The sequence below is a fragment of the Pyrus communis genome, chromosome 9 (genome assembly GCF_963583255.1).
Source record: "Pyrus communis chromosome 9, drPyrComm1.1, whole genome shotgun sequence".
Taxonomy (NCBI): domain Eukaryota; kingdom Viridiplantae; phylum Streptophyta; class Magnoliopsida; order Rosales; family Rosaceae; genus Pyrus; species Pyrus communis.
Window position 1 is genome coordinate 21,804,748 of NC_084811.1, and position 27,033 is coordinate 21,831,780.

At 35.4% G+C, this 27,033-nt stretch overlaps 3 protein-coding genes across 6 annotated transcripts; 2 read left to right on the forward strand and 1 right to left on the reverse strand.

Moving 5' to 3' along the window:
* Positions 1–10,495: 10,495 nt before the first annotated feature.
* LOC137745219 (protein cornichon homolog 1-like) lies at positions 10,496–13,981 on the reverse strand. Of its 2 annotated transcripts, none has more exons than XM_068485137.1 (4): positions 13,828–13,981; positions 13,174–13,355; positions 11,941–12,063; positions 10,496–10,812 (listed from the first exon to the last, which is right to left on the reverse strand). In XM_068485137.1, the coding sequence occupies exons 1-4, from the start codon at positions 13,900–13,902 to the stop codon at positions 10,755–10,757; spliced, it is 438 nt and encodes a 145-aa protein (XP_068341238.1). In that variant the 5' UTR covers positions 13,903–13,981; the 3' UTR covers positions 10,496–10,754. The 2 variants fall into 2 exon arrangements, with proteins under 2 accessions (XP_068341238.1, XP_068341237.1); XM_068485136.1 differs by lacking the exon at positions 10,496–10,812 and adding an exon at positions 11,564–11,813.
* A 1,294-nt stretch (positions 13,982–15,275) lies between these two features.
* Positions 15,276–21,325, forward strand: LOC137745989 (uncharacterized). Of its 2 annotated transcripts, none has more exons than XM_068486032.1 (13): positions 15,276–15,571; positions 15,653–15,757; positions 15,975–16,219; positions 16,606–16,722; positions 17,227–17,337; positions 17,507–17,569; positions 17,670–17,796; positions 18,930–19,012; positions 19,400–19,616; positions 19,770–19,897; positions 20,455–20,529; positions 20,708–20,828; positions 21,049–21,325. In XM_068486032.1, exons 1-13 carry the CDS (start codon positions 15,532–15,534, stop codon positions 21,156–21,158), a joined length of 1,542 nt encoding a protein of 513 aa, XP_068342133.1. In that variant the 5' UTR covers positions 15,276–15,531; the 3' UTR covers positions 21,159–21,325. The 2 variants fall into 2 exon arrangements, with proteins under 2 accessions (XP_068342133.1, XP_068342132.1); XM_068486031.1 differs by having other exon boundaries at positions 16,064–16,219.
* An 828-nt stretch (positions 21,326–22,153) lies between these two features.
* Positions 22,154–25,617, forward strand: LOC137745553 (WD repeat-containing protein 55-like). Of its 2 annotated transcripts, none has more exons than XM_068485515.1 (15): positions 22,154–22,264; positions 22,642–22,917; positions 23,020–23,084; positions 23,180–23,267; positions 23,359–23,431; positions 23,512–23,618; positions 23,723–23,765; positions 23,867–23,923; positions 24,051–24,127; positions 24,301–24,349; positions 24,439–24,485; positions 24,575–24,648; positions 24,883–24,938; positions 25,065–25,185; positions 25,292–25,617. In XM_068485515.1, the coding sequence occupies exons 2-15, from the start codon at positions 22,790–22,792 to the stop codon at positions 25,372–25,374; spliced, it is 1,068 nt and encodes a 355-aa protein (XP_068341616.1). In that variant the 5' UTR covers positions 22,154–22,264; positions 22,642–22,789; the 3' UTR covers positions 25,375–25,617. The 2 variants fall into 2 exon arrangements, with proteins under 2 accessions (XP_068341616.1, XP_068341615.1); XM_068485514.1 differs by having other exon boundaries at positions 22,164–22,264; positions 22,637–22,917.
* Positions 25,618–27,033: the final 1,416 nt, after the last annotated feature.

The following is a 27,033-nucleotide window of genomic DNA, read 5'->3' on the forward strand; positions in this document are numbered from 1 at the left end:
TTTTGGAGTGATTCAAATTGAATGACATTCATGTGTCTCTAGCGTATTTGTGTCAAAATTTGGGATTTTTCTACCAAGCAGTTATTTTCTGGCGATTAAATTAAGGAGTTGTGCGTGGTGCTATGAAATGACGTTTCTGGGCTTAAATTGCGTTTTTGGAGCCCAAGATCACCTCTGATGGGTTTGTGGCCTTCTAGAAAAGTGTCCAGCTGTATTGAGCCGGTTTTGGAGCAGTTTAGGGGTCCAAAATGTGGCTGTTCAGATTTTAGGCGAATTTTATCATTTAATTTAGGGTTATGTTTCCTATTTTATTTTAGTTATTTAGTTTACTAGTTCAATTGGAAGACCTTTGATTACGAGGATTTAATTTCTGCTAGGTTAAATAAGCTTGGCCAGCTTTATTCTTGGGTCTACTTCTTCTCTATGCGTTCTTGAAGAGAGGGAATTGGTCAAGTGTAGAGATTTTTAGACTTTTTCCATTCTAGGTGTTTTCGATCTTTTATTATTTCAATAAAGAACTTTATGATTTTTATTATGAATATGCGTAACTAATTCTCTTTTTACTAGGGTGAGGCCACGAGTTTTAACAAGAATATGTAGTTTCTCTTTAATTTGCTTATGATTATATGCATGTAGGTTTTCGAATTATTAATCATTGATTTAAACTATCTAATTATCTTGATGTTTGGTCACCATTAAGATGTTTAAAAAAGTAATTTGATGCAATTTTGGTTGGAGGTCGGTCCCTGAAATTGATGAAAGTTTCTTGTGATTAATATGTGCAAGTTCACTTAGGATGAATACCACGTCTTGAGGGTTGCATGGTTTTTCAAAAGGTTTCACAAAACTTAATGAGTCATGCATGTTTAGATTTGATCTGAATACCACTGACGGATTGCATGTTTGATATGCGCTCTATGTTGGGGTTCCAAGCAGGCATATATTAGGAAAACCTAACCTTCGAAATATGCATGTATAAGTCATAAGTAATTGAAATAACTATATAGGATTGTTAAGGTGACGGCGGATGCCTAGTGTTTTCTTAATTTGATTTCTACAAAATTGTTTCCTTTTTCTTCATCTTTAATATTGCATATTAGTTTACTTTTATTAGTTAAATTCGTTTTATTAAATTAGGTCATAAAAATCAATCATCTCAAATTTCTACTTTTCAATAATTAATTGAAATTTAATTTGCTTCAAAGTATTTAATAATCCTTGTGAAGAACGACCTTGCGAGACCTGTTTATACTACAATATCCTTGTTATTCTTGCAAGTATTATAGAAATTTTTAACCCGTTTGCGTGTGTGGTAAAATCCCTATCAAGTACCACCTTCTGAAAGATGCTACTATTGGTGCTAAAATAGGAAGCATAACCAGGCTAGGACAATCATTCATTTGGTTTATGTGATATATAGTTGTTAATATGGTAACGATATTCAATCGGTATGATGAAATTATATAAGGGTTTGTAACTCAAGCAGTAATATTTACCCTACAATTCATTTGCCAAAGTTTAAACATACCGCCATCTCCTTTGATCTCTTTTATACCAATATAAGAGTTTATGGGTTCTTCCAATTGTGACTAATTGAGACCCTATTGATGAATGAAAGAAAGGGTTTATGAGCCCTAATCATCCTTCAAGAAGTAGTTGGGGTGGGGAGAAAAATGCGAAGGAGAGAAAGTTGGAAATGGAGACAAAGAAGAAGACGAAGAGAGTTCAAACTCTCTTTTTTTTTAGTTCTGAAGATGAGGAGGATCCAACAAACTTAGCTCTTGGTAGTGTTTTTTTTATTTTTTATAGTCCCTTGCTCTTTACAAACCTCTGGCTCGTTCATTCACTCGCTTGGATTCAGTTTGTTTGGTTATTCATTTGTTCATAGGTAATTGGTTAGATAGTCATGGTTGGGTTATTCACTTGGAGTTGCTTGGTAACTTCCTGGCCTTATTCTACCTTTTCATGTTGCATACTAATTAATACATGTGAATTTGATCTTGGTTTCAGTCTCGGTTAGAGTTCAAATTCTCCCTCGATAATATTGTTGAAGGGAAAAAAAGAGTTTAAGGAAGTCATCTAATAATCAATTAGGATTTTAAACAGTGCATATAAGTTTTAAGTGCTCAAACAACCATTTGAGTTTTAAGGAATTTGGTAAGACTAAGAGGGAAGTATTATTTGTCACAAGAAACAAAAGATTGTTCATGCACTCCTTAAAAATGAGTCTTAGAGTTTTTTTTTTTTTTTTTTTTTTTTTTGGAACAAAAATGAGTCTTACTGTTTTGTGTTTGATGATGATTATTTATTTTTAAAAAGTACAGAGATTCCTATTTGTAGTTTTGTTAATCGCACAACATTTCAAAAACAAATTTGACTTTAACGTTTATGTTATTGAGAATGACTTCATTTTTGAATTCGGTCTATTTTATGAACCTTTAGGCCACATTTTTTGTGTGAATTTCTCGTGTTTGGTGGGGGAGTCACGACTCATGACCCAAAAAAATAAAAAAAAATCCAATTACAAAAATCAAGAGCTGTGGTTCATGTTTGGTAAATTTAATAATAGCGGGATTAGACACAGTAAGTTGGGAAATTATGTAGGATAAGAAAGGGGTATTTAATTAGAAGGAAAAGTTTGAAAAAGGGTTATATGGAGTTAGAAATAATTTCAAAAATTCAGAAGGCGACACATGAACGTTTTTTTCAAGAAAGACAATATGACCTTCATTAAATGAGCAGACATACAAATATTCTCACGCGCAGCTCAACATCTCAAGAAGTTCAAGCAGCTGACATGACTGCTCAAAGCTCCCCTACTCATAGTATGAAAAAGTCATAAGTATTAAAAATAGGGATTAATTACCAAATCCATCTTTAATACAATCTCAATTGAAAATCAACTCAAGCAAGTAAGGAATCCCTATCACTTAGAATACTTCCACCAGTACCCCATGATATTATCTCCTAATTAATATCTTGGGAATATTCTTTCTTCATTCATCAAACAGATGACATACTTTGGCCAATAGGATGCCAGCATGTGTAGGGCTACTCCCTAACACTATCGTCCGCCACCTCCTCCTAATAAATACCTCTATCTCCACCAAATTTTGGTAAGCTTTTTGCTACGCATGCAAGCTCTAACCACTCACTCTTTTCATAGATATTAACTTAGGCACAGGAGACCTACTAGCCAACCCCCCACCTCGTGGGTGCGTGAAGCTTTGGTCTTTGATCAAATGTGTTAATCGTTTTGTACGTACAAATTCGTCAAGACTGAAGATGACGGATTTTTGCTAGTATAGGTTTGATTCAAGAACGAGGAGAAAATGTTTAAAGATGGAAAATCGTGATCATATAATAAGAGACAAGTCACTTAGTACTACGGTCTAGTAGTATTTCTCTTCACCTATAAGTGAGAGGTCTTAGGTTTGATTCTCGCCAAAGGAGAACTTGAACCACACTATTGCTAGCACATTATGAGACTAAGTGGACACCCTCTCCTTTAGTGTAGATAATATTATTTGATCAAAAATAAATAAATAAATAAAAAGCAAGGCTCATTGTTATAGCTTAGGTTCATGTTTCTTATTGAATATGAAACATGCATTGATGTTATCTCCTAGTTCATTTGGGAATTTAACTTTATGTATCGTACATGCATTTATGTATCATCTAGAGATATAAAGGTGGTTTGTACCCTTAGTTTCTCAGTTCTCATGTATCTATCAACAATATTCTTAGTTGAATATATAGTTATTCTTTACATAGAACCTAGTTGAATACGTCTTCTTCAAAATTCTAAATAAATAAATAACCTAGTTGAATACGTAGTTAAATTCACCTTAATTTTGAATTTCAAAAAAAAAAAAAAAATCACTCTAATTTTTCAACCCATTAGATTAAGAAACAAATATAAAAAAAAAGGTGCAAAAAGTGAAAAAGAAAATGGTGTACATAAGTCAATCTCTATAATAACAAGTTTTTTTGGGAAGGTTTTTTACCGAGACCCACATTATAGTGTGTAATGCATGGCATGTTGTGTTCTTGTCTTTTGGAAGTTTTGTATTTAGTTAGGAGTGTTGATCATGTAGTTTATGCTCGATGATGATAATTAGACCGAGTGTCTTTAAGTAGGTAACTTTGGGTCCTGATCTTCAGGTATACTATATTTTCTCTTTATGTTTAACAAACAACTAATGAATAAAATTTGAGTTCTACTATAAAATTAATTTGGCACTATAGAAAGCTGATCAATTTACTTATAAGTTCATGCATGATCTCTCTTCCCATCGATATAGAATTTATTCTCAACAACTTAGTTGATAAAAAGTTAACGAAGGATTATATATGCGCTACCCATGATGATGGTAAGTGGTAACATATTGGAACAAAAATAAAAAGGGAAAAAAATGAGTTTGCGACGTATATGTGTCGAATATCTTTTCACAGAGCAGTTGCACGACTTTGTCATGTCTATTTGCATGAATCTATATTGTCAAATTGTCATATCATACCATCTACTACTACACCAAATATTTAACCATTTCACATGCATTCTCATCTAATATTCCGAATGCAACAAGCATATTATTGGCTTACCAGAAGAACACAGACATGCATGCATTCTGGTGATCTAATCCACATGATTTCTGATCTAAATTATTCTACATCCTTATCAAGTTATTAGATTCCATCTACCCTTTTGAGGTCATAATGTTTAACCCTACTCACATTTCTAACAAATCATCAAACCAATTATACTCGTAACTGCACGAACAATTGTAGTAAAATATGTAAATACAAAGTCGATTCCATATGAATTACTTTAACACCAATTTAACCGACTAATCAAATCTAACTTAATTAATCAATTAGATTGAATTGAATGATTGATTAAGATTAAAATTAACAAAAAAATTAAAAAGACAAGTAAACAAAATAAACACATGTCAAGAAGAATTTGAGAAACAATGAAGCTTAAGGTTATGAATCCATCAACAACAATCCTATTTACTTTTCTAGAGCCAACTACTATCCAATTATCATGCTAATGTTAAAGGTTGTTCTTTCCAAGGTGTGAATTAATCTGTGGTCAAACATTAACTCGTGTATCTCTACAATGAAAATATATTTTTTGTCTGACATACAATTAACACATAGAAACCCATTAAGTATAGAAGAATTATCAACCAAGTAGGGCTAGCTTGATATTGGTCATTCTCACTAGTTTATCTACTCTTCTTAGTCTTAATTCTAGTAAACTTAATTTATTGGTCATCCTCAAAGATTTATTTCAATGGGTGATCAGTCATTATAAATCCAAATCTAGACTAAAATACGTATAAAAATTAAGAATGTAACATCACATAGAGACAAATAGCAATTAACAAAGTACTTCACAAATATTCATGTCATGGCTTCATCATAAACGTTAGAAAAGAACTTAGTTACACATAAATGGTATGGTATTATGATGGTGTGGTGATATGGACAAAGAGCTTATGATGCCTTATTTATACTTAAAAAGTCTAAAAAGGTCTAGTAGAAACTCTCCTAAAATAAAACAAATTTGTAAACAATTATTGACAAAGAATTATTCTTGGCTTGAAAAACATGTCATATGTCTTCCACGCCAGCTTCGGGGTTCTTCCCTCTTCTAAAAAAATTTGGAAAAACAAAAGGAAAATTGTAGCTCTATGTCTTATATTTCTAGGAATATATTGCACCTTACTAGGAAAAAGCGGGAAAGACTTCGCATCTTCATTCTCCTATAGATGTGCAGTTTTAACAAGAATGTAACTTCCACAACCACAGGATTAACTTGTAAAACTGGAATGTTTGGCTCCATAGAGAATTATGAAATTTAGACACAACGATCTTCAACCTCTTAGCTTCCTCCTCCAATTGGCCTTTCATAAAAAATCCTCGATAAAGTCGATTTATCACCAAAATGTTCTAAGTGCACAACTTGGTTGAAATTGAGAAAAGAAAAATAATAGTGCTCTTTTAAAAACCAATTCCTTAACAAAATTAGGGATAATTGACGTGAAAATATACAAAATAATGCACCCATCAATCTTATCCCCAAAAAATAGTTTTAAAAAAAATCTTATATTTTGACTATGAAATGTTAGTATCTTACATCGTAGTTGAGTTTAACATCCATAAATGTGAAGACCATATATATTTGTGATAAGTTTGATACTTAATTGGGACACTCAAATACGAAAAACGACACATGTTTATAATAAATTTGATAATTAGCCGTGACTTGTCCTCGAGTCGATTCTTTCCATGAATATTTTGTTTCCTTTCGAAAGAAATAAGGGTTCGAAGTGACTACATATGAACTTGAATAACGTATCAAGTCACTTGGTCAGCAAATGTTTTCACGTTTACCAAACGCTAGGATTGCTAATTGGTTTCACATTTAGCAGGACCATCTTGGTCAGGGCCACACACGCCAACACTAGATCTTCGGCATCAACAGTGGTCGTTGCAACGGGATATTCACTTTAATCGCTTAAGACGTGCTTGGATGTGAGTGTGACCCTTCACTCTCTCTCTAAGAAAAGCTTTTGAGCGTGACGATTGTGTAGTTTTCGCGGCAAATTACTGTTTTTTCGGTTATATTGGAAGGTCTCGACCCCTTTTGCAGTTATCATCTTTTTCTTGAATAAAAAGAGAATTACTGTACAATTAACTCAATCACAATCTTCCAAAGTTCATGATAGAATTGTGATAAGAGAGAAGCGAATTGTGTTTGTACAGTTATTATTTGTGGTGAGTTCGACACCCAGAGAAAGTGGGACATAATAAATTATTTAAAAGAAAATAGAAAAATGAGACAACTGGGATTTATCTATACTATTATTAAGAGAACCCTTCTTGTCAACTTTTTGCCCCATTTTTTCCTATTTTGCCCTCACTTTTGATATACAATACTTAGATAATGAGGGCAAAATAGTCATTTTGTATCTTTTGAGAAAATGACAATCATATCCCTAATTTTCCTGTTTTACCCTCGTTTTTGATACATAATATTTACATGAGGACAAAACAGTAATTATGTAATATTAGCATAAAATATACACTTATTAAGAGAAATTATCTTACCATCATTTTTTCATACTCTTTTTAAAAAATGTATATAATATTAAGATAAAACATGCACCTATTAAGAGAAATTGTCCCATCAACATTTTTTCATACTCTTTTTAAAATTTTAAAAACTAATCACACTCCTTAATAAAAAAATAATAATACAAAATAAAATTGTTCACACATACAAAGTGTGTGTTCATCGGCTAGTGTGGATTAAGAATAGATATGGTGTAAAAGCTGACCAAATTGTGCCAAAAGGTTTGCATCAGGAATATTTGGGGTTTGGACCACATAAGATTTTGAAAGCAGCCACATTTAAATGCGGGTCTGCGTGCAGTCCACGTGACGATGGCCCATAGGCCCATTTCAAAATTAATATTTATTTCTGGATATTAGACCTTTTCTTACTTTGATTTTTAAGAGCAAGGTACCAGCCTCATGCGCACTTCCAAGGGACAAATTAGAACTTTGTGCTAGTTGTGGATGGCAGGTTGAGTTTCTACTAGAAAAGACCGTGATTTGCAGGTGAGGAAGAATGACTTTGTATGTCGAACAATGTTATTGGACGACACAATGTGCCCTAGTCATGGTCATTAACATTTCAAACATGTAAACCCTCTTGTTTTGTGGCTTAATTTAACAATCCAAACAACATAACATGTCAATCATCATAAAGTTAGTCTAAACCTACTATCCAGATGGAAAACATCGAGGACCGCCACCGTCTGCCACAGAAACGTACCAAGTGTCTAATTCAAGTGGGTTGAGGGTCCACTTGAGAGCTCATTTTCCACCCCAAGTCGTTGAAGGAAATAATTCATATAACCCAATCCAAAAGGCTTTGTCTAGCTAGGAGCGTACGTAAAAATGTCTCCATTACAAGCAAACCGCAGAACAAGGTGAATCATAACTTTGTTAATGATTCAATGTATTTTGTGTATAGGAAATGAGAACCACAAACAACTCTTCTCCTCGTACACATTCATCTTTGTTTATGGCCGTCAAATTGAATAAATCAAACAGAAACAATAAACAAAATGCAATAAGAGTCTGCGGAAGAAAAACGGGTGTGCGATTATCACTTCACTTTGTGAATTGCTAGCTGCAATGATACTAATTTTCAAAAAGCAAAGAACAATGAGAGGTGCAATCCACGTGCTGCATAGCAATCTAGAGGCCATACCGAATGTGAGAGCAAAAGCAACAGGCACGATATCAGTATTAATGTTTGGATAATGTAAACCCTAGATGGTGTGGATGGGAGGTTTTTTGATGAATGGATGAGATATTTTAGTCAGAAAAACCTGCTCATAAACGCCAAACCATTCATTATAATGCTCAAGCAGGTAACAACTCCGAGAGCACTTTTGAGAGCGTGTAACAGTTAAAAGTGATTTTGAGTTACAATACCATATATTAATGCTATTTGGAGAATGTGTTTCTTCACGAAGCACTTTCAACTTCGACACCCTTCTAATGAAACCACTATATGTCATTCCATAACCATGGGAATTATGAATCAAGGAAAAACAACGAACCGAACAAATCTTCGGTGCATCTAGTGAATGTAAGAGTGAGTTCATTTGCCACTCAGTACTACGGTCTGATGATATTCCTCTTCACTAGGAAGTGAGAGGTCTTAGGTTCGTATCTCGTGGATGGCGAATTCGATACAAAATTAGGCGGCCTATTGTGTGGCTTAGTCGAACTCCCCCTCCCCTTAATAAAAATATCGATGTACCTAAAAAAAAAAAATAAATAAAAAATAAAATAAATAAATGAAAAAGGAAGAGGAAAAAAGTGAGTTCATTTTATGTCAGAAGCCAGAGAGGGAAGCCCACGCCTGAACATGGAGGAAGATGCAGGCAAAAAACACCTTGTTGGAATTATCTTCCCAAACAAAAACAGCCAACAGAAGACCAAGGCTCCAGAGACTTTCAATACCCAAACAGGTCCTTTGGGGGTAAAATCATCATCAACAGAGAGGGACTGGGTACATCGGACGGTCAGATGTCATCGAGCTGATAGGCCCACTTGACAGTGACCATCCACATGAAGGTCCACTTTCCGTAGCCCAAAAAGGGCCTCAATGATGGCGGGCCCAGTCCAAAAACAGGAAAACAACACTAGTCAAGTCCCAGGGCCCGAAAAGGACCCAGCACGCTACAAGTCACGGACCAATGGGGAGTAGGGCCCACTATGCACATTATTGGCATCTTCTGATTGTACAAAGAAAGGCAAAGCTTTTCTGAAGCTGCCTACCGTATGTCTGGTGTCTGACAAGCTCATGAGGGTTGGACACTTGGGAGGTGAAGAAAATAAGAAAAACTAATGAAAAAAACTTGAAATCTTTAAGTTTTAATGATAAAGACAAAATAAAAAGTAAAGTCAATAGTACCATGATTGACTTTTTAGTGTAAAAATATGGTTTTTCATTAAAATGAACAGTATCAAGAGTTTTTCGTTAAAATTCTCAAGAAAATATGGGGCCTATTTTGATGCCTTCCGTCATTTCAAAGCTCGGTTTAAAAAAGAAACTGATTTCCGCACTCTCTTTTGAATTCTCCCTTAATTTTGTCCCCTTATCCTTTTATTTATTATAAAAAGAAGGGAGTGCAATAGATGGAAGAAGAGTGCCGAAAGTCACGTTCATTACGCAAAAAATCTGTCAATTTAGGCTGGCTAGGACTTTGGACCCTAACCCTAACTCTTAAGAAATACCTAGCAATCTCAGAAAGCCCAAACAGGTATACAAAAACAAAGGACATGAACCCCATTCATGTCCCCCCCCCCCACCCCCCTCAAAAAAAGCCCAAACCCACATAAGTCTTGGCCTAACAACAAAAGCCCAGATCACTCGTCTTTGGGCTATATTTTCTGCCCACAACCAGAAATTACAAGCACCTAGTTTTCTCTTAATCACAAGAGGTGCAACCGCTTCTCTACATTTATGTTTCTATAGCTCTTACCAAATGACTAGTAACGTAATGGCATAGATAAACATATGGTTTGACACCACCAACAACCGATGATAGATCTCGCCTAACAAGGGCAAGAGTTGTTGTGGTTATGTACGAAAGAAGAAAAGAATGCATTTGTAGTAGATAAAAATTTCAATATTTTGCGGGAAATGGACACAGAAATGGAAGTTCAAACATTCAGTAATAACGCAGCAAGGATAACAGTGGTGAATGAATTGGCACGACTAGGGTAACCTATGAACTAGGAGTGTCGGAAGGCAGGTTCAGTTGTCACTTTCACTTACGAAATCAATGGATGAACAACCAAGATACTTGCTGCCTTTCAAGAGAAGCTAACAACAGAACAAGAAATTAAAACAAAGAAGACGTACCATGGACACGATTAAAGCACCCTGAAGACAAGCTAACAAGTAACAACTATACCATTAATCATCTGAACACAAAGGTACAATCTACAAGGATTCACCATGCTTATCAGTCAACGCGAATACTTCACATACCAAACAACAAAAGGGTAGAGTTGTCCACTGAATCAATCATTCTACCCTTTGAGCTCTAAATTTCTATAATCCCTGAGCTATGATTCATCTTTCAGTAGTACAAAACTATAGACAGAAAACAAACTTACAATGAGTGGCAATCATACTGTCAAGCAGTGAGTAATCAAAATATCACAGCATGTTCTTCACTAGTCAAAGAGTTGAAAGCAGCTAAGGTAAGCCTGCACATTAGGATTTGTTATCAGCATTTGATACATCACCTAGGGAGGCAAAAGAAGCAACTAGCGACAATCAATATCGCCTCCAGATAAACTGATGATGAAAGAAAAAAGTACAAGGCTTAATGAAATCAATTAAAAGACAGACTTTGAGTACATTTTGGTGCTTGTGGCTCGTATAAAACAATAGCGCTTTTTTGGAAAGGAAGACAATTCCTCAAGGGGAACAAATTTTGGAATGGCAGTTATGAGTGGACAGATGTAGGGAAATGCGGCTAAAGCCCCCATTGACAAAATCAACACAATGGGATATGAAATATTTACACGGTGAAGAAATTTCAATGAAAATACAATGGTATGAAAACCGGGGGATCATCATTTCAGAGAACTTGCATGCTACTCTTAACAAATTTATACACAATTTTTATTAATAAGCAGATATTCTCCATTATCGGATCTAAATTAGGATTTTAATAGATCTGACCCAGGCTCTTCAGGGTAGGTGTTTTTTTTATATTTTATAATTTGATCGAACACAGAATCCTGCAAGCTGAATTAGACTACCATTTCGCAAACTTAATCCCTACTTTGTTCAGAGAGAGAGAGAGAGAGAGAGAGAGAGAGAGAGTTAAGTGCTGGATAGATAATTAAATCAGATACCATAACTGTGGATCATCAAAAATAAAACATATCACCACCTATATATACAGGATACAGCGACTTCTAAAAGCAATCGATATCATGATAAAAGAATAATAGGTAAAATATGCCATTGAGAAAATTTTGCAACCTAAGGAGGAATCCATTAATCCTTAATCTTGATACCCCCATCGATATCATGTATCTGTTAATCATTCATGTCAACAGGTGCTACTCCAAGTAATAAATGGTATATACAATGAAAGTAGATTATGAAGTTTCGGTTCTAGAATTCTAGAAAAGAGGCACGAATGTCTAATTCTTCAGATCCGGCCGTCGGAATTAATATTCCAGAGATGGCAATTCTATAACCAAACAGCAGCGAAACACTTAATTAGAGATAATGAATTAAATGATAACACAAAGAGCAAAAAAAACATTTCCCTGCAAAAGATAGTATGCAAAAGTCTATTTATACTGTAAAGAACAAACCTGATGATGATTACAGCAAGGAGGGAAAAGTAGAAACCAAGTTTGACAAGCCTGCATTTCTTCTCAGTATTAAGAACCCTGAACACTTCAGTCACATCAATAAGATGCTGCTGTTTTACAAACCTGAATGAATCATGGGGAAATGATGGTTATGAAGTTGAGAATGCAAGTTCACCCCCCGTCCTCTCAAACATAAATACCACACATCAAGATATGCATATGGACAGTCATTTAATAGGTACTATAAACCAAAACAAAATCTAATTTATAGCGGATCAAGCAATAATTTATTTCCAATTCTTTTTGTTTCACCACTCAATTTAAATGGAATAGCAGAGCAAAAGTTTTAACAATCAAGAGACACACTAACCCTAAATTGTCCAAAGTAACATCGCTGCTAATGGCATGTAATAGAAGAGATATGAAAAATTCCCTATTATTGGGGAATGCCGTGAGTGGTGAGGAACATAGTACAATGGCTTTTTTGTTATCCTTTTATGAAACTAAATACAGAAATCCAATCAAAACTTCCAGATATAGGACCAATGACTTTTAGAAGAAAGAGTGAACGAAATGCTGAGTTTCATTCTTTTAAATGTCACCCGCAATGATGGTGAAGAATACATATAAGGAAATTAACAAGGCCGGTTAAAAGTAACAGAAATCCTTCCCGTCACCATCCATGTGGTCTTTCCACTCAAAATATGAAAAGCACTTTAAGAAATAACAGTGACATTATTGATGCTAGTTACTAGTTACTGTCTAATAAAGTATGTCAAGTCTGCTGACTATTGAATTCAGAAGAAAACGTGAAATGCGGTCCAACTGCATTCTCGAAGGCAAAATATTGCGACAGGTGGTTAGAACACTTTAACCCCTTGAAAAATTTAGGACAGAAGTTGTTAAATAATAAGTTAGACCAATGATGAAATTAAAATTTCAGTCAATCTTTTAGCTTATTCACCTTCTTATGCCTGATATAGTGCTATATTACAAGAATGTTACCCTAATTCTCTCAACCATACCAAGTCTAGTCAAATCTATCTGTCACAATTTCTAGATGGAAATCACAATTCTGTTCAAAAAGTTAAATCGGTGTTGATTATGTTTTCGATATGCATTCATTTCAGTTAAAACTTAAAACACAAATTGTATCACAAGCATTATGTTGAGATAATAGCATCACATAATTTTAGCAATCCAGTGCATATTCAAATGACGAGTAATACTTACAACATCGCAATATAGCAAGTAAGAGGGACTGTAATAAGGAACATGAACCAACGTTGAGCCAAGAGGAAAAAAGAACAGAACACAATGTGCACTATGAACTCAGGGACAACCAATTGATTGATGCGATTTGATAGTTCGTACGGGTTGAGATAGTCAGCCTCCAAGTCTGTTAACATCACATACTACAAAATGCATAGAAGGGGAAAAACGTTAGAGGCGTTTCACTCGAGAAGCACAAATATGAATTTCATCCATGATGCCCAATACATGTACCTATGCTATGAAAACTCTCTAACCCACAAATAACAGAGGCAAATTTTCAGATTTACGATAAAATTTGGACCGATTTCTCCCATATTTGTTCATATTAACAGTTAGTATACTCCCTTGAAAAACCACAAATCACAGGAAATTAAGAGGAAAATTTCAAAAACCCACAAAAATTTCCACTTTCCCAAGAAAATTCAGCACAAATACATATACTTTAGCGATCTCAGAGAGCTCTTGGCTCCCGCATTAACAAAACAAACCCAAAACGCCCTTGAAAAGAAAAATTAGGGAAAAAAGAGCAGCAGCGATTCTAGGGTTTAACGGTGGTGGCATTCATTAGGGTTTAGGATCATAAGAAAGAGAAGTGAAGAAAAAAACAAGTACTTGGTAAAGGCTGGAGGCGAAGAGGGCAAGGTCAACGCAGAAGCAGATTAGCCAATAGATCAATTCCCAAGCCATGCCTGCTTGCTCGTTTGCCTGCTTTCTTGCACAGAGGTTCGCTCTGAAGCTCAGTGTGTATGATAGGCTTTTTAGCCAAAAATATGTAAGGTTTTTTTATAATGAAAATCAATAAAATAATGAGTTTATTCACCGTAAATTATTTTGATTTTACGCACATTATTACGTAATAGAGTGAGAAATTATACTAATTTCACAAACTATCGTTTAAGTACAAACCCTTAGTAATGAGATTTTATTTGTAACTTTCTTAAATTTCTGTTACTTAATGAGATTTTATTTGTAACTTTTTTAAATTTTTGTTTTTTTTTTAATGTTTTTATATATCCATTTCTCTTGTGTGATTTCTTATATACTTTTATTAACACCCTATAATCTTATAAAGACACTCAATTGTTGTAAAATCGATGGTATGTGCAGTGGAATAAATAAAACAAGACACAAAATTTACGAGATTCTTTTAAAATCAGTGTGACTGGAGTATGTCCTCGAAGTAGCAGTGGTGCTTTCATTATAATTTAGAATAATAAGAATACATAATAACTCTCTCTATTATCCCCTCTACTCTTTCTCTCTTTTTTCTCTTCCTCTTCCATGAACTTATTACTCTCATCCTTAGGTGTGTTGTGTTCCATAAGCCTTGCTTTTATAGAAGCAAATCACAAGCAACATAGTGAAAGGCATATTAGTAGAGTCACCTGACATTCCATCCGATAAAGACATATTGAAGTGGATTAATGGTCAGCCATCCAGTCACCTTTACAACATCAACATCCTTCTTTTTTCTATTGAACTTCTATTTTATGGGAACCGGATCCCCTATGGATTTAAGGGAACTGAGCCCATTAATCAATGAATCTAAACTATTGAAATTTGATTCAACAACTACAATTATTATAACTTTAGAGAACCCTTGTTTATAGTCGTTAAATCAAATTTCAATAGTCAGGATTCATTAATTAGTGGACTCAGTTCATTTGAATTCGGAGGGGATCTGGTCCCCTTTTTGTGTTCACCAATGTTGAACCTTATTTGGTGTGTAAACAAGTTTATTGAAGATATAAACATATCTCTATATACAGAGGTTTTGATCGGCAATATCTTACGTAGATGAAGAAAATTTTTAATCATTTATTGAGGATATAAACATATCTTTATGTATAAAGCTTTTGATCGATAACATTTTACATACATGAAGAAAATTTTTAATCTCTGGAAGACATTTTTAACTAAAACTTTCAACAATTATCACCAAAATCTATTTTGTTTGCTTTCTCGGATAATCACATGTGTGACATTCAATGATTCACTCTATATTTTACAACATTTCAAAATTTATTATTAAGAAAAAAGAAAAAGAAAATGTCGCAAAACACCAGAAATTGAAAAATAAAAAGAAGAAAGCAAAACCCCTCTTCCCGGTTCATCTGGAAGACGCCCAACGGCTCCGATCACTGCACGATATATAATACTTTGCCGCGCATTTGAGCAAAACCCCATTTGAACGAACAAATGTAAACGCTCAATCGGCATGAAGCTGCAATCTTTGAACAATGGCTATACAATCCGAACCCTCAGCCCCAAACCCAATTGCTCCGCGGAGCTGAAACTCCCAGCAACCGTCCGATCATGCGCTCCGGAACAGGACCTTCGAGGCCAGTCCGTCGCTGTAAGCTAAGCTATTTCATTCCCTTTCTGATTCCGTTAAGTTATTGCAATTCAATCTTCCGAGAAAGTTTGGTGTTTGCAGATTGTTGGGTTGGGAAAATCTGGGAGAGCTGCGGCCAGGCTTGCTCTTGCCAGAGGTGCTTCAGTTTTCGCCTTCGATCAGAACCCGAATCTGCGCCTTTTAGAGGTATGCCCAAAAAATCCATTTGTCCCACTGATTGCATTGTGTATGTGTGTGTAGCTGTGTTTGTATTCATAAACAAGAAAGAGAAATTGGCTGAAATGATGAAAACACTAATCCCAATTGCTGAAACTATCAATGTTCCGGATTTTATTGATATGTCATGAATATTTGAATTGATAATGTCGTTAATATTGATCTATATTTAAAATCCTCATTTCAGCAATTGGGATTTGTAAAACCCTCATTTCACCCAATTTCCCTGCCATCATCGTGCATACTTCTAGTGGTTTAGGTTCTAGTTGGTTGCAGAAAGATCCGCTCTTTGAGAAGCAATATGACGGAATAGGTGCATTGAAAACAATCCTGGGTGAATTTGATGAGGAGCTACTTAATAATGCGGACAGGGTTGTGGTGTCCCCTGGAGTTCCCCTACAAAACTATGGTCTTTCGTCTTTGTTGCAGTCGGTAAGTTAGTGCGTTCATAATATGTGCCTACCATTGAATGAATAAATCTACAGACAACATACGTATATGTTTAATTTTGAATAAGTTTAAGCTTTGGTGCAACCGTTGAATGAATAAATCGAAGACAACAAACCTATAAGTTTAATTTTGAATAAGTTTAGGCTTTGGAGAAATATATACATTTACTTGCCTTGCTTTATGTATCATAACATTCTTTGGTTATACACGTGTGGACTGGTGGTGTAATGTTTCTATAATCCGTTCTGAATGGATTCATTCAAGTAAAGGCATTGGACAATGCCTCATTTAGGGAAATATGCAGCCTTATTTAGTTTAGCTGTGGATTCCTGAGATTTTGTCATGAATTCTTTGGTGCTGAAATGCAGGGAAAGCAGGTAATGTCTGAATTGGACTTTGCTGCTGAAATTCTCCCAAAAAGTGTAAAGATTTTAGCAGTGACAGGGACCAATGGAAAATCAACTGTAGTCACTTTTGCTGGACAGGTACTAGATCTTACTCTTTTTATTTATTTATGCTTACAACAACAACAAGGCTTATCCCACTAAGTGGGGTTGAATTAATTTATGCTTATTCATGGTAATTTAAGTATCAATGTCTCATATTGTTGCTGATAGCAACAGAAATCTGAACCGAAACACTAAATCTAAAGCCCAAATGAAAAATGGACAGTGAGAAAAATGCTATCATTTCTGAAGTTCACAATATAACAACCTAAATGCGTTCCACCAATCCCCAAACTCCAAAAATGGATGAATAATCATCAAATATCTAGATAAGTTGCCTTGACATTGCTTCCAGCATGCATTGCTTTCAATTGGCACAAGTCCCTGTCTGCTGTCTATAGAAGCTGCAGCATCCATGCAAAGTTATGTTGGAATGAAGAGAGTTGTTAATTAGAATACTAGGATAAATTTAGTTTCTTATATCATGAATTTATCCTGTTGTAAAATGGAGTCCTTAATTAATTTCTTCTCATATGAAGGTAGATGCTTAGTCATTTTGGAATCGAGACATTTGTTGGGGGTAACCTTGGTAACCCACTCTCAGAGGCTGCTTTCCAATGCTTACAGCCACCTTCTTCAAAACCCAAGTTTAAGGTGTGTCCAATAGTCTGGGTGAATTGTGTTCCTGTGTTTGTGAAAGTGATTTTGCAATAACATAGTTGAAAGTCATTGATTAACGAGAATTTTTGGCCCAACGTGAAATTTGTTGAAAAAAATAGGAGGAACTTAACAGACATATATGGATGTTGCTACATTTTTCCAGGTTGCAGTTGTGGAGGTTAGCAGTTATCAAATGGAGATTCCCAGCAAGTACTTCTGCCCTTCTGTAAGTGCTTTTTTGAAACTTTGCGTCGTTGCACCCCCTTCCAGCTTTATAAATATTTCACACTTTATTTCCTCCTTCAATATAATATGCTTTTGTGGAGGTTGCTGTGGTGTTAAACCTTACACCTGATCATCTAGAAAGGCATGGGACAATGAGGGATTATGCACGGACTAAATGCCGGTTATTTTTTCACATGACTGGTGCCAAGCTTGGGCTTCTTTGTTTTGGTATGCACTTTGTCATTCTCTTGGTAAATGTATTTTGGGTCTATAGAATTTTTCTGAAGTTATTTCTGACATCCATTGTCAGGAATTTACCCATCATTGCTGTTTTGTTAATAGGTTCCTATTAGATTATAGGTAAGGCACGAAAAAGTGAGTTTGTGGGGTTGGGTTGGATATCATGCATGATGACTAAACCCATTTTTCTGATAGCAAGATTAAACTAGGACTGGATATAACCTGTGAAGTCGAATGCTTAGATTTTTTTTTCTCTTCTTTTTGAGAAACTAATTCTCAGATTTCTATATAACTGACTTTCGAAAAGAAAATTATTAGGTTCCTTAAAAATGACCTCAATGTAGACCCAGAAGGTATACGGATGTTGACATGTAGAATGAACCTTGATCACCACAATACTTTTTTCTTTCGTTCTTTGGTTTGAAAATCTACTTCTAAAAGTGATATTGGGATGACTTCTCTTTCCGATTAGCTGTGGTTTCTGTGATACTTAAAAAGGGTCTCCTAAGTCCATTGGATTATCTCCCGGAGTACTCCTATGGCTGATCTTTCTTTGGCCCCATCCCTTTTGGAGAATAACCCTTATGCCAGCTTAATCAGTTAGTCTCACAGTTGAGATAAGATTCGGACCGCCACTCTAATCCATTCATTGAGTGATCCCTAGCTCTCACATTCGAGTGTTTGCTCGTCGCTTAGGCCGGTGATCTCAGGTTGGGGATAGGGAATGCAGGTTGGTCAATGTAGATCTACTTTGTGTCAGGTAGATTGTCATGTGTTGATGTTTACAAGCAAAGAGAAAGATGCAAATGTTATGAAATACATTGACCAACCTTTGAGTCAAACTATATATGTTTCTATTTGGTTACACTGGACATCTTTGAAAGTACAAAGCACAAACGTTATGAAATACTGCATAGGATGCATGGAGGCTGGCAATTTTTAAAACCATGTGTAAAAGTACTGGAAAATGGATGATGACAGAACCTTTTCAGTTGGTTTCACTTGATCCTCAATCATCTGGTGTCTGTGTATGTATCTGTGATTTCGGTGATACCATACCATTGTTGCTTATATGAGACTTGGTATATGTTTCTGACGGCATTTCTTGCAATCTATTTCAGGAAACCAGTACTTAGATGAAGCAATTATTGAAAGCTTGAATGAACTTAATATTGCGTGGATAGGAGCCATTCCAGGTGTGAAAGTAAGAATTACTTCGCTTATTATTTTAGGAACTTTGCTGTCAACTAATCGACCATTATAAGTCCACATATCAATGTCAAATATTTGGAGAAATAAAGATAGAAGTCCAGCCCCACGTGAGATTAGGAATTTGGAATATTGTCTTATTTTGGATGCTTGTAGTGTTGCCATTTTATTTTAGAAACAGAGAAGGAAATTTTTTTCGAAAGCTACGGCTCAAAGTCATTGGTGATAAATTTTGGAATGAAACATAAACCATAATTTATATATTAGCATCACAAGTCTAAATTTATACTTCATTCATGTTTTCTCCTTTCTGCCTTTCTTCAGTTTTACTTTTAGTATCATATATGGTTTTAATTTGGTAATGTGTATTAAAATTTGAAAGATTGACATGGAGACAAAAATTGCAAGCTTAGAAGTGCCTGCATTGGGAGTCAAGTCACAACTACAATTGGGGGCAATGAAAAATATGGGGGGACACAACTTTCACAATGCTGCGGTGGCTGCTCTGTCTGTTGTTGGACTGAATGTTGGAGTTGATGTTGAAGCCATAGGTCCATGTATTGAAAAATTAAGGGCACCACCTCATCGTATGCAAATTGGTCAGTTGAAACAGATGCACCTCTCTAAGTAGTGAGCTGTTTCTTTCTTCACTCTATCTTGATTGGAAATATGAAATCAATGAGTTGGAGCATACCCTTTTTTCCCGTGGATCAAATTTATGTCTTTTTCACTACTTTAGTTTTGTTATGCAGTATGCAAGGATATTCATGAAGTAACCTGGGTCGATGACAGTAAGGCAACAAATGTGGAAGCAACATACGCAGGACTAATGGGTCTAAAGAAACAAAAGTCTGTGGTTCTACTTGGGGGCCTTGCGAAGGTTACAATTTATCCTAGTTGCTAAATGCTGCTTTAATCTTCATACTTCTCAGTTGTCTTTTCCTTACATGAAAAGCTTAGAGTAAGACATCTCGTTCACCAGTCAAGTGGGGAGGAAAAGATGGAAAATTAATTGGAGTTAAATTAATGGATTAACTGAGACATTGTTTATAGTAAAAATGAAAATGTGTGAAGTTTCTTTTATCATTTTACACGTCAAGTTCATGTGAGAAATCCCTGTTTGTTGTGCTTTGCCAAATACTCATTTGAGTGCGCATTAGATAAGTCAAAATGGTTAGTGCATGTGCTAGTAGTGTTGCATCATTAGTATGAATTATGAATTGAAGAATTAGACTCTCGCTTTAAATTTAACTTTATTACAATGAATTTTACTCGTAAATGAAATAATTACATCAAATTTTAGGAGGAATTCCAATGGAATTCACATTAGTTTAACAAAGTCAACATATATTTCTCGTTTATGTGATCTAACTTCTTTTTTTTATCAAACAAACGTGTCACTGTTAAGATTTTCATGATAATGTTTTTCTTTTGCAGGTGTTAGATGGACAAGAGTGTAATGGTTTTGAACAATTGATAGAACCTTTGAAGTACCAGAGATGTGTAATCACGGTATATTATCGTTTCCTCTTGATTTATACTTAGTTGCGCATATCAGTGCTTGTGCCTTCAATCTCGTAGTGGTTTTCCAATATGAAACATAGTTTACCTGCATCTTGTGATCATTTTTTACCAATGAATTCTCAATATTCTCCCTGACTAATGCTATCTGTTCACCAATGCCTCGAAGTTTGGGTCTTCCGGAATGCTGATTCAGAAGACGCTGTCTGATAACGGACTTAGCATTCCCTGCATCAGAGCCGTAAATCTTAAGGATGCTGTCAACTGGGCTAGGAGGATGGCAGAACATGGTACGTACATCATTGCTCAAAAGTGCTAGAAAATCTGTTTGTCTATTATTTGCATTCCAGCCCATTGCTGTGTAATTGCGTATTAGCGGTTCCAGTTATAAAATCTCTACGTTAAATGATTGGCATTGAGCATTGTTTTAAGATATGTTTACCTTAAAATTTATGAATTTTAGCGACGCGAAGATAACAAGCTTATTTCATTATTCTCTGATTGTTGCAGGGGACAGTATTGTATTAAGTCCAGGTTGTGCAAGCTTTGATGAATTTAGAAATTTTGAGCACAGAGGAATGTTTTTCCAGGACCTAGCATTCACATACGTATCCGGGTAAAATTTTCCAGCCAGGATGAATATTTCGTATCTGAGCTCGAAAATTGTTAGTCCTTCGATCTGTACTAGTATTGTAAGGGGCATTTTCCCCAGCTGCTCTCTCCTTTAATGTATTTTTCGCAATGTTTTCGACAATTCATAAATCAATCCTTTTCTTTTGCTGAAGAACATTCTCAAATTGTTTACTTTAGAGTAAACTTCAAATTTAGCATTTATTATGCGAGTTCTCACGGTCTAGTATTGTTCTTCTTTACTTGTACGTGAGAGGTCTTTGGTTTGATTCTCGTTAAAACCAAATTTGAATCATATTATTGCTAGAGTAAACTTCATATTTTCTCTCTGGATGGTAAAAGAGTGGGGCGAAGCCAACGTCGACTACCATAACATCTATTACGAGAGTTTTAATCCAAATTAGGGGTGGGCATTGGAATGGGATTACCAGCCAACCCCCACCCGGTATGAGTTGGTTTGTGTTGGATTTTAAGCATTAAAACTTTACTTTTGGGTAAAAACCTGTTGAATAGGTGGGTTGGATTGGGTTAAAGTATTATTAATGCAATTGAAACCGTTATATCTCGAATTAATTTTAAAGGTCAAAATTGAAAAACTCATGCTGAAAACGAGAAGTTAACATAAACTGACATATTAGTAGAGTTTGTTTTTGAAAGAATTATTTTAATATAAAATCAGTTGACTTATAGGGTGTGGCTTTAATACTCCGCAACACACAGTACTACATGTTATTTAGTCGTTAGATTTAACTTTCATAACCGTTAAACCTTCTATTTTCATTCTCATCCATTCATTTGTAATATGACTCGTTCTTTGGATTCCATTACCAAAACATTTTACGAATGTGATCGGGTGTTTCAAAGTCCAAAAATATTGGACTGGATTCGAATGTGGGCCTTCAGTTATTATAGCCCAAACAGATCCCAGCCCAGTGATTACGTCATGTGCCTTCGTTAAGTCCCCTCAAAACCCCTCTGCCTCTTCCTCTGTTGCCTGCCGCTGCACCTCTTCCTCCTCCTTTTCCTCTCCGTCGGTCTCAGCGCCACAGACAACGCCGCCGCCTTCTCTCCTTCTCTCAGTCTCAATCTTCACTGTGTAAGTCATACTTCATCTTGCTTGGAAATAAATTTTTTTTTTTAATTTTCTGTGATTACTATTTTATTAAATTGAAAATTTTGAATTATTTTGCATAAATTGGAGGCCGAATTGATTGGAATTAATTGGATACGAACTATATTAATTTTTATGTTCGGGTTGTATGTTGAAATGATTACTCTCAGTTTATTTGATTATTTTGGATTTAGAAATTTTCAACTTCAGTAAGCTCTCTCTTTTGTTGTGATTGAGTTTAAACATATTCTAGTTGAATTTATCTCAGTTTTGTGGTGAATTGTTCATATCTACTATTCGGGTTGGTTTCGACAACATCTTTTAATGTCTGCATTTTCGTTTCTTTTTTCCTACTAGAAAAGCAATCAAGTTTGGACTGGATTGAACTGAGGAAAATTTAGAGTTTAGACTGCAACTGTCGTACGGGCTTACGAACATATTTGCCTGCATGAAGTACGCACTGATCGTTCGCTGCATATAGTGAGGAAGAAAGAGGAAAGTGATAAAGGAATGGAGATAAATTTGGGGCACTTGGCGTTTGACATTGATTTTCATCCATCGCAGCACTTGGTGACTACAGGTCTTATCAATGGCGATCTTCACTTGTACCGATATGCATCTGATTCAGTACCTCAAAGGTCAATTTTCTTAAGTTTCTCCGTTATTTTTTCATAATTACTCTTTGCATTCTTATATGATTATTATTACTATGATGATGATTAAGATGAATATGATTTTAGGGTGTTGGAAGTTCATGCACACAGTGAATCTTGCAGAGCTGTTCGCTTCATCAACAATGGCCAAGGTATCATTGAGTTTTTACTTTTTAGTTATTTGATATTGTTACTATATCATAATTAGTTGTGCTAATAAGAAGTTACTGATGGATGATGATGTTAGCCATTTTGACGGGCTCTCCCGACTGTTCAATTCTTGCAACGGATGTGGAAACTGGTGCTGCTATTGCTCGCCTTGACGAGGCTCATGGGTCTCTCTCTCTCTCTCTCTGCTCTGTAACTAGTCAGCTCTCAAGAAATTCTCATTTAGATCATGACCTAACATTCCTTAATCAAATTCAGGTCTGCAGTCAATAAGCTTATAAACTTGACTGAGTCCACAGTTGCCTCTGGAGATGACGAAGGCTGTATTAAGGTCATTTTGTGTTTTGCTTGTGCTTCATTTACCGTTGTTTTCGTTGGGTTTGTCGTTTTTTGACATTGCTTATTGGTCAGGTGTGGGATACCAGGCAACAGTCTTGCTGCAATACTTTTAAAGCTCATGAAGAGTACATTTCTGATATGACTTTTGCGGCTGATTCCATGAAACTCCTAGGAACTAGGTAGTCCTTCATGCCCTTGTTTTTTATTGTATTTCCCTTTACTTTTGCGGCAAATGCAACCCTCAAGAGTTGTTCATTTATATTTGTTCTTTTGCATTGTTAAGTGGAGATGGGACTCTTTCTGTTTGCAATCTTCGAAGAAATAAAGTAAGGTTTTTTTTCCTTTCTAAAACTGCTGTAAATTACAAGGTCAATGCTTATAGTGGATTACTAAAAGATTTCCAAATTTGGTTCTATGGTAACGACAGGTGCAAGCTCAATCTGAATTTTCAGAAGAGGAGCTACTGTCTGTGGTTATCATGAAGGTTGCATTGCTGTCTCCCCCTTTGAATTTCTTCCCGTGATTTTATGATTTCATCAATATCATATATTTTTCCCTCTTGCTTTTCTTCTCCTTTATTCCATGCCTTTTTCATTCTTTTTGTTTGTCAGAATGGTCGGAAAGTGGTGTGCAGCTCACACATTGGGAATCTGTTATTGTACTCATGGGGATCTTTCAAGGATTGCAGGTATTTGTTATTTTCATTTTTAATCATGTTTAAAAAGTTGAAAATCGTAATTGGTGGGGTAACAAACCGGAAGATATGTTGTCTTTAATCATGAAAGAAAGACTTTCAACTTTATTGCTCCTCTCTCTCTCCCACTTCTGATTTTCCTTTCTGGATGACCCTTTGAATTCCAGCGATCGATTTGTTGATCTCTCTCCGAATTCTGTTGATGTTTTGTTGAAGGTGAGTTGGTCATATATCTGTTTTACATTTGATGGCATTTAATTTTTGTACGAGTGTTTGTTGAAGCATTTTAAAATTTATTGTGTCAGCTTGATGAAGATAGGTTGATCACTGGATCTGAAACTGGACTTATCAGGTGAAATAGCATGCAGAATCGATTCATTATATTTCATTGCTCTTTAACCTTTTTAGCATTAAGATTGATTTCATACAAATTTCTTTCAGCCTCGTAGGTATATTACCCAACAGAATCATCCAACCTATTGCAGAGCACTCAGAATACCCGGTTGAGGGTCTCGGTAATGCATTCTTTTCTTTTTAGAGGGTTGAGTAATCAAAGTGTGTTTCTTAATTCCACTTTTATTGTTGAGCATTATATAACAGCTTATTATTCATAGAAAATACGTTATGGTGGCGAACTCATTGCTGCTGAGTTCAATATGGTCTCGTTGTTGAATCTTTACCATCAACCTAAAATCAATTTTCTTATTTGTTTGTGGTTGGTTAACAAGCTGTCCTGTTTCGTTTTGTAGCTTTTTCCCACGATAAAAAGTTTCTGGGCAGCATAGCACATGATCAGATGTTGAAGGTTTGTGTCTCTCTCCCCCTCTCTCGGTGCTCTTTTATTAATCTGTCGCGTTTATGATTTCAACCTACTTTCTAGTAATGATCTTAGTAGTTTTATGAATTGACCCTTGACAATTGCTCAACGCAGCTGTGGGATATGGATGAGTTATTGCAAGGTTCGACGAAGCCTTCAAAGCCTCAAGCAGCTGTGGAGGACAGCGATAGTGATGATATGGATATGGATATTAACCCTCCGAAGTCGAACAAAGGTTTGTTTACGTGATTAAAAAAATAGAACTTCGGTTTGGCTCCAAAACCAAGCACATTAGTCATTATCGAAAAGCATTATTTAACCGATGTTACAATCTTTTGCAGGGACAAAAAGGAAAAATGCAAGCAAAGATCGTGTTTCGGGAAGTTCAAACGATTTTTTTGCTGATTTACAGATGGAGGGTTGAAAACGGTTTGTAAATTCCGGTACAACATTTTTCGTTGGAGCAAAATGCATATAGTTTCCCCTCACAATTGCTAGACCTCTTAATCACTTATTCCCATAACATGCTTCAGGGGATTATAAGATATTCAGTTTTGGTTTATGTTAACTTTTATGATGCGAGGGAGGGAGGTTTTCAATTTAATTATTTGTCGAACCAATCTTTTGTATCTGAAGTTGTAAAAAATTCTCCATCACAGTTTTGCCAGCAATTTGCATCCCCTCTCGAGTTCTGGTTACTGGGGAAGATTATAAGGAAAATTAATGAAAATGACTTGAAAACTTTGAGTTTTAACAAGGACAAAATAAAGGGTAAAGTGAATGGTAACATGATTGATTTTTTAGTGTAAAAATGTGGTTTTTCGTTAAAGTGAACAATACCGCGGGCTTTTCGTTAAAAGTTCCAAAATTATATGCTATGCACTTCAAGGCCCATCTGCTCCATGCATTTATTAACGAAAGTAATATTCCGAACAGACTAGTATGACATGATCAGATGTGTAGGTTAACTCGAGTTAATCCAATCAACGACAACCATGTCGAACAGGAATGAAGACCCAGCATTAATCCTTTGGAGTCAGGAAGCTATCTTTTGTATTTTTTTTGTAGGTGTTCAAAAGCTTATGTGAGAGCCAATACAATTAATTGGGCAAAGCCGAACAACAAGATTGGGTTGGGTTGGGATTTGGGGATTGGATGGGCTCGGGTAACATATAAAACTGAATTTTTGAATTTCTCACTTGTTGGGTGGGGTTATGGCCCAACGGTATCCTTCTCATATTTTGTGTTTGCACTAGGTGTGTCTCTTTAAGCTTTTTTATAAGAAACACGCTGAAATTTTACTAAAGGCCCATATAATACATCGATAAGTTTACAATAAGCGGTGTGAATAATAAGTTGGTGTCGAGTTTGCTATTCACTATATTTGAACTTAAAACTTTTATTTACAAATGTAAAAGAATATTATTAGATCATATTACTCATTCAAAGTAAATAAACATGTCATGAACTCGAAACTAAGCTTAACTTTGCTTATCATTTCTTAATATTAAAAAGTAAAAAACACAATCAAGAAAATTCTGCATAAGGTTTTAATCTTTTCTGTCTTGAAATAATTCTACAATAGTCCGATTTGAGATGGACACGTGAAATCTGATTAGTAAACATATCAATTATGGAGTATAAATAATAAATCATATCCTTATGTGTTATAATAAATGGATAAGCTTGCAAAGTGTTGAGATTAAAACAAAGTTCTAAAAGACGTTAGGCACTAGTCGGACAATGGGTTGGGGCCTTACACCTAGGCGGGAGCCTAGGCGATTTAAGAGGGCACCTAAGCAAGTCTAGATGTTTTTTCTTAATTTTCATACGCTTATGAATTAATCAGAACAGTTATCAACCACTAGCACTTAAGCAACGTTGGGCGAAAATTTTTAGAAGAGTGGATTAAAGCATATAAATCTAACCACCTACTAAAATGATGGGTTTGTTGAAAGTTTGAATTGAGACGAGCCATGAGCCAAACAAGTTTTGTCTTGTCACCCAAAGTTTGAGTGCACATGAGAAAACAGTATACATGGGAGACAGAGCGAGCTTTTACTTGGATTCTATTGGGCGGAAT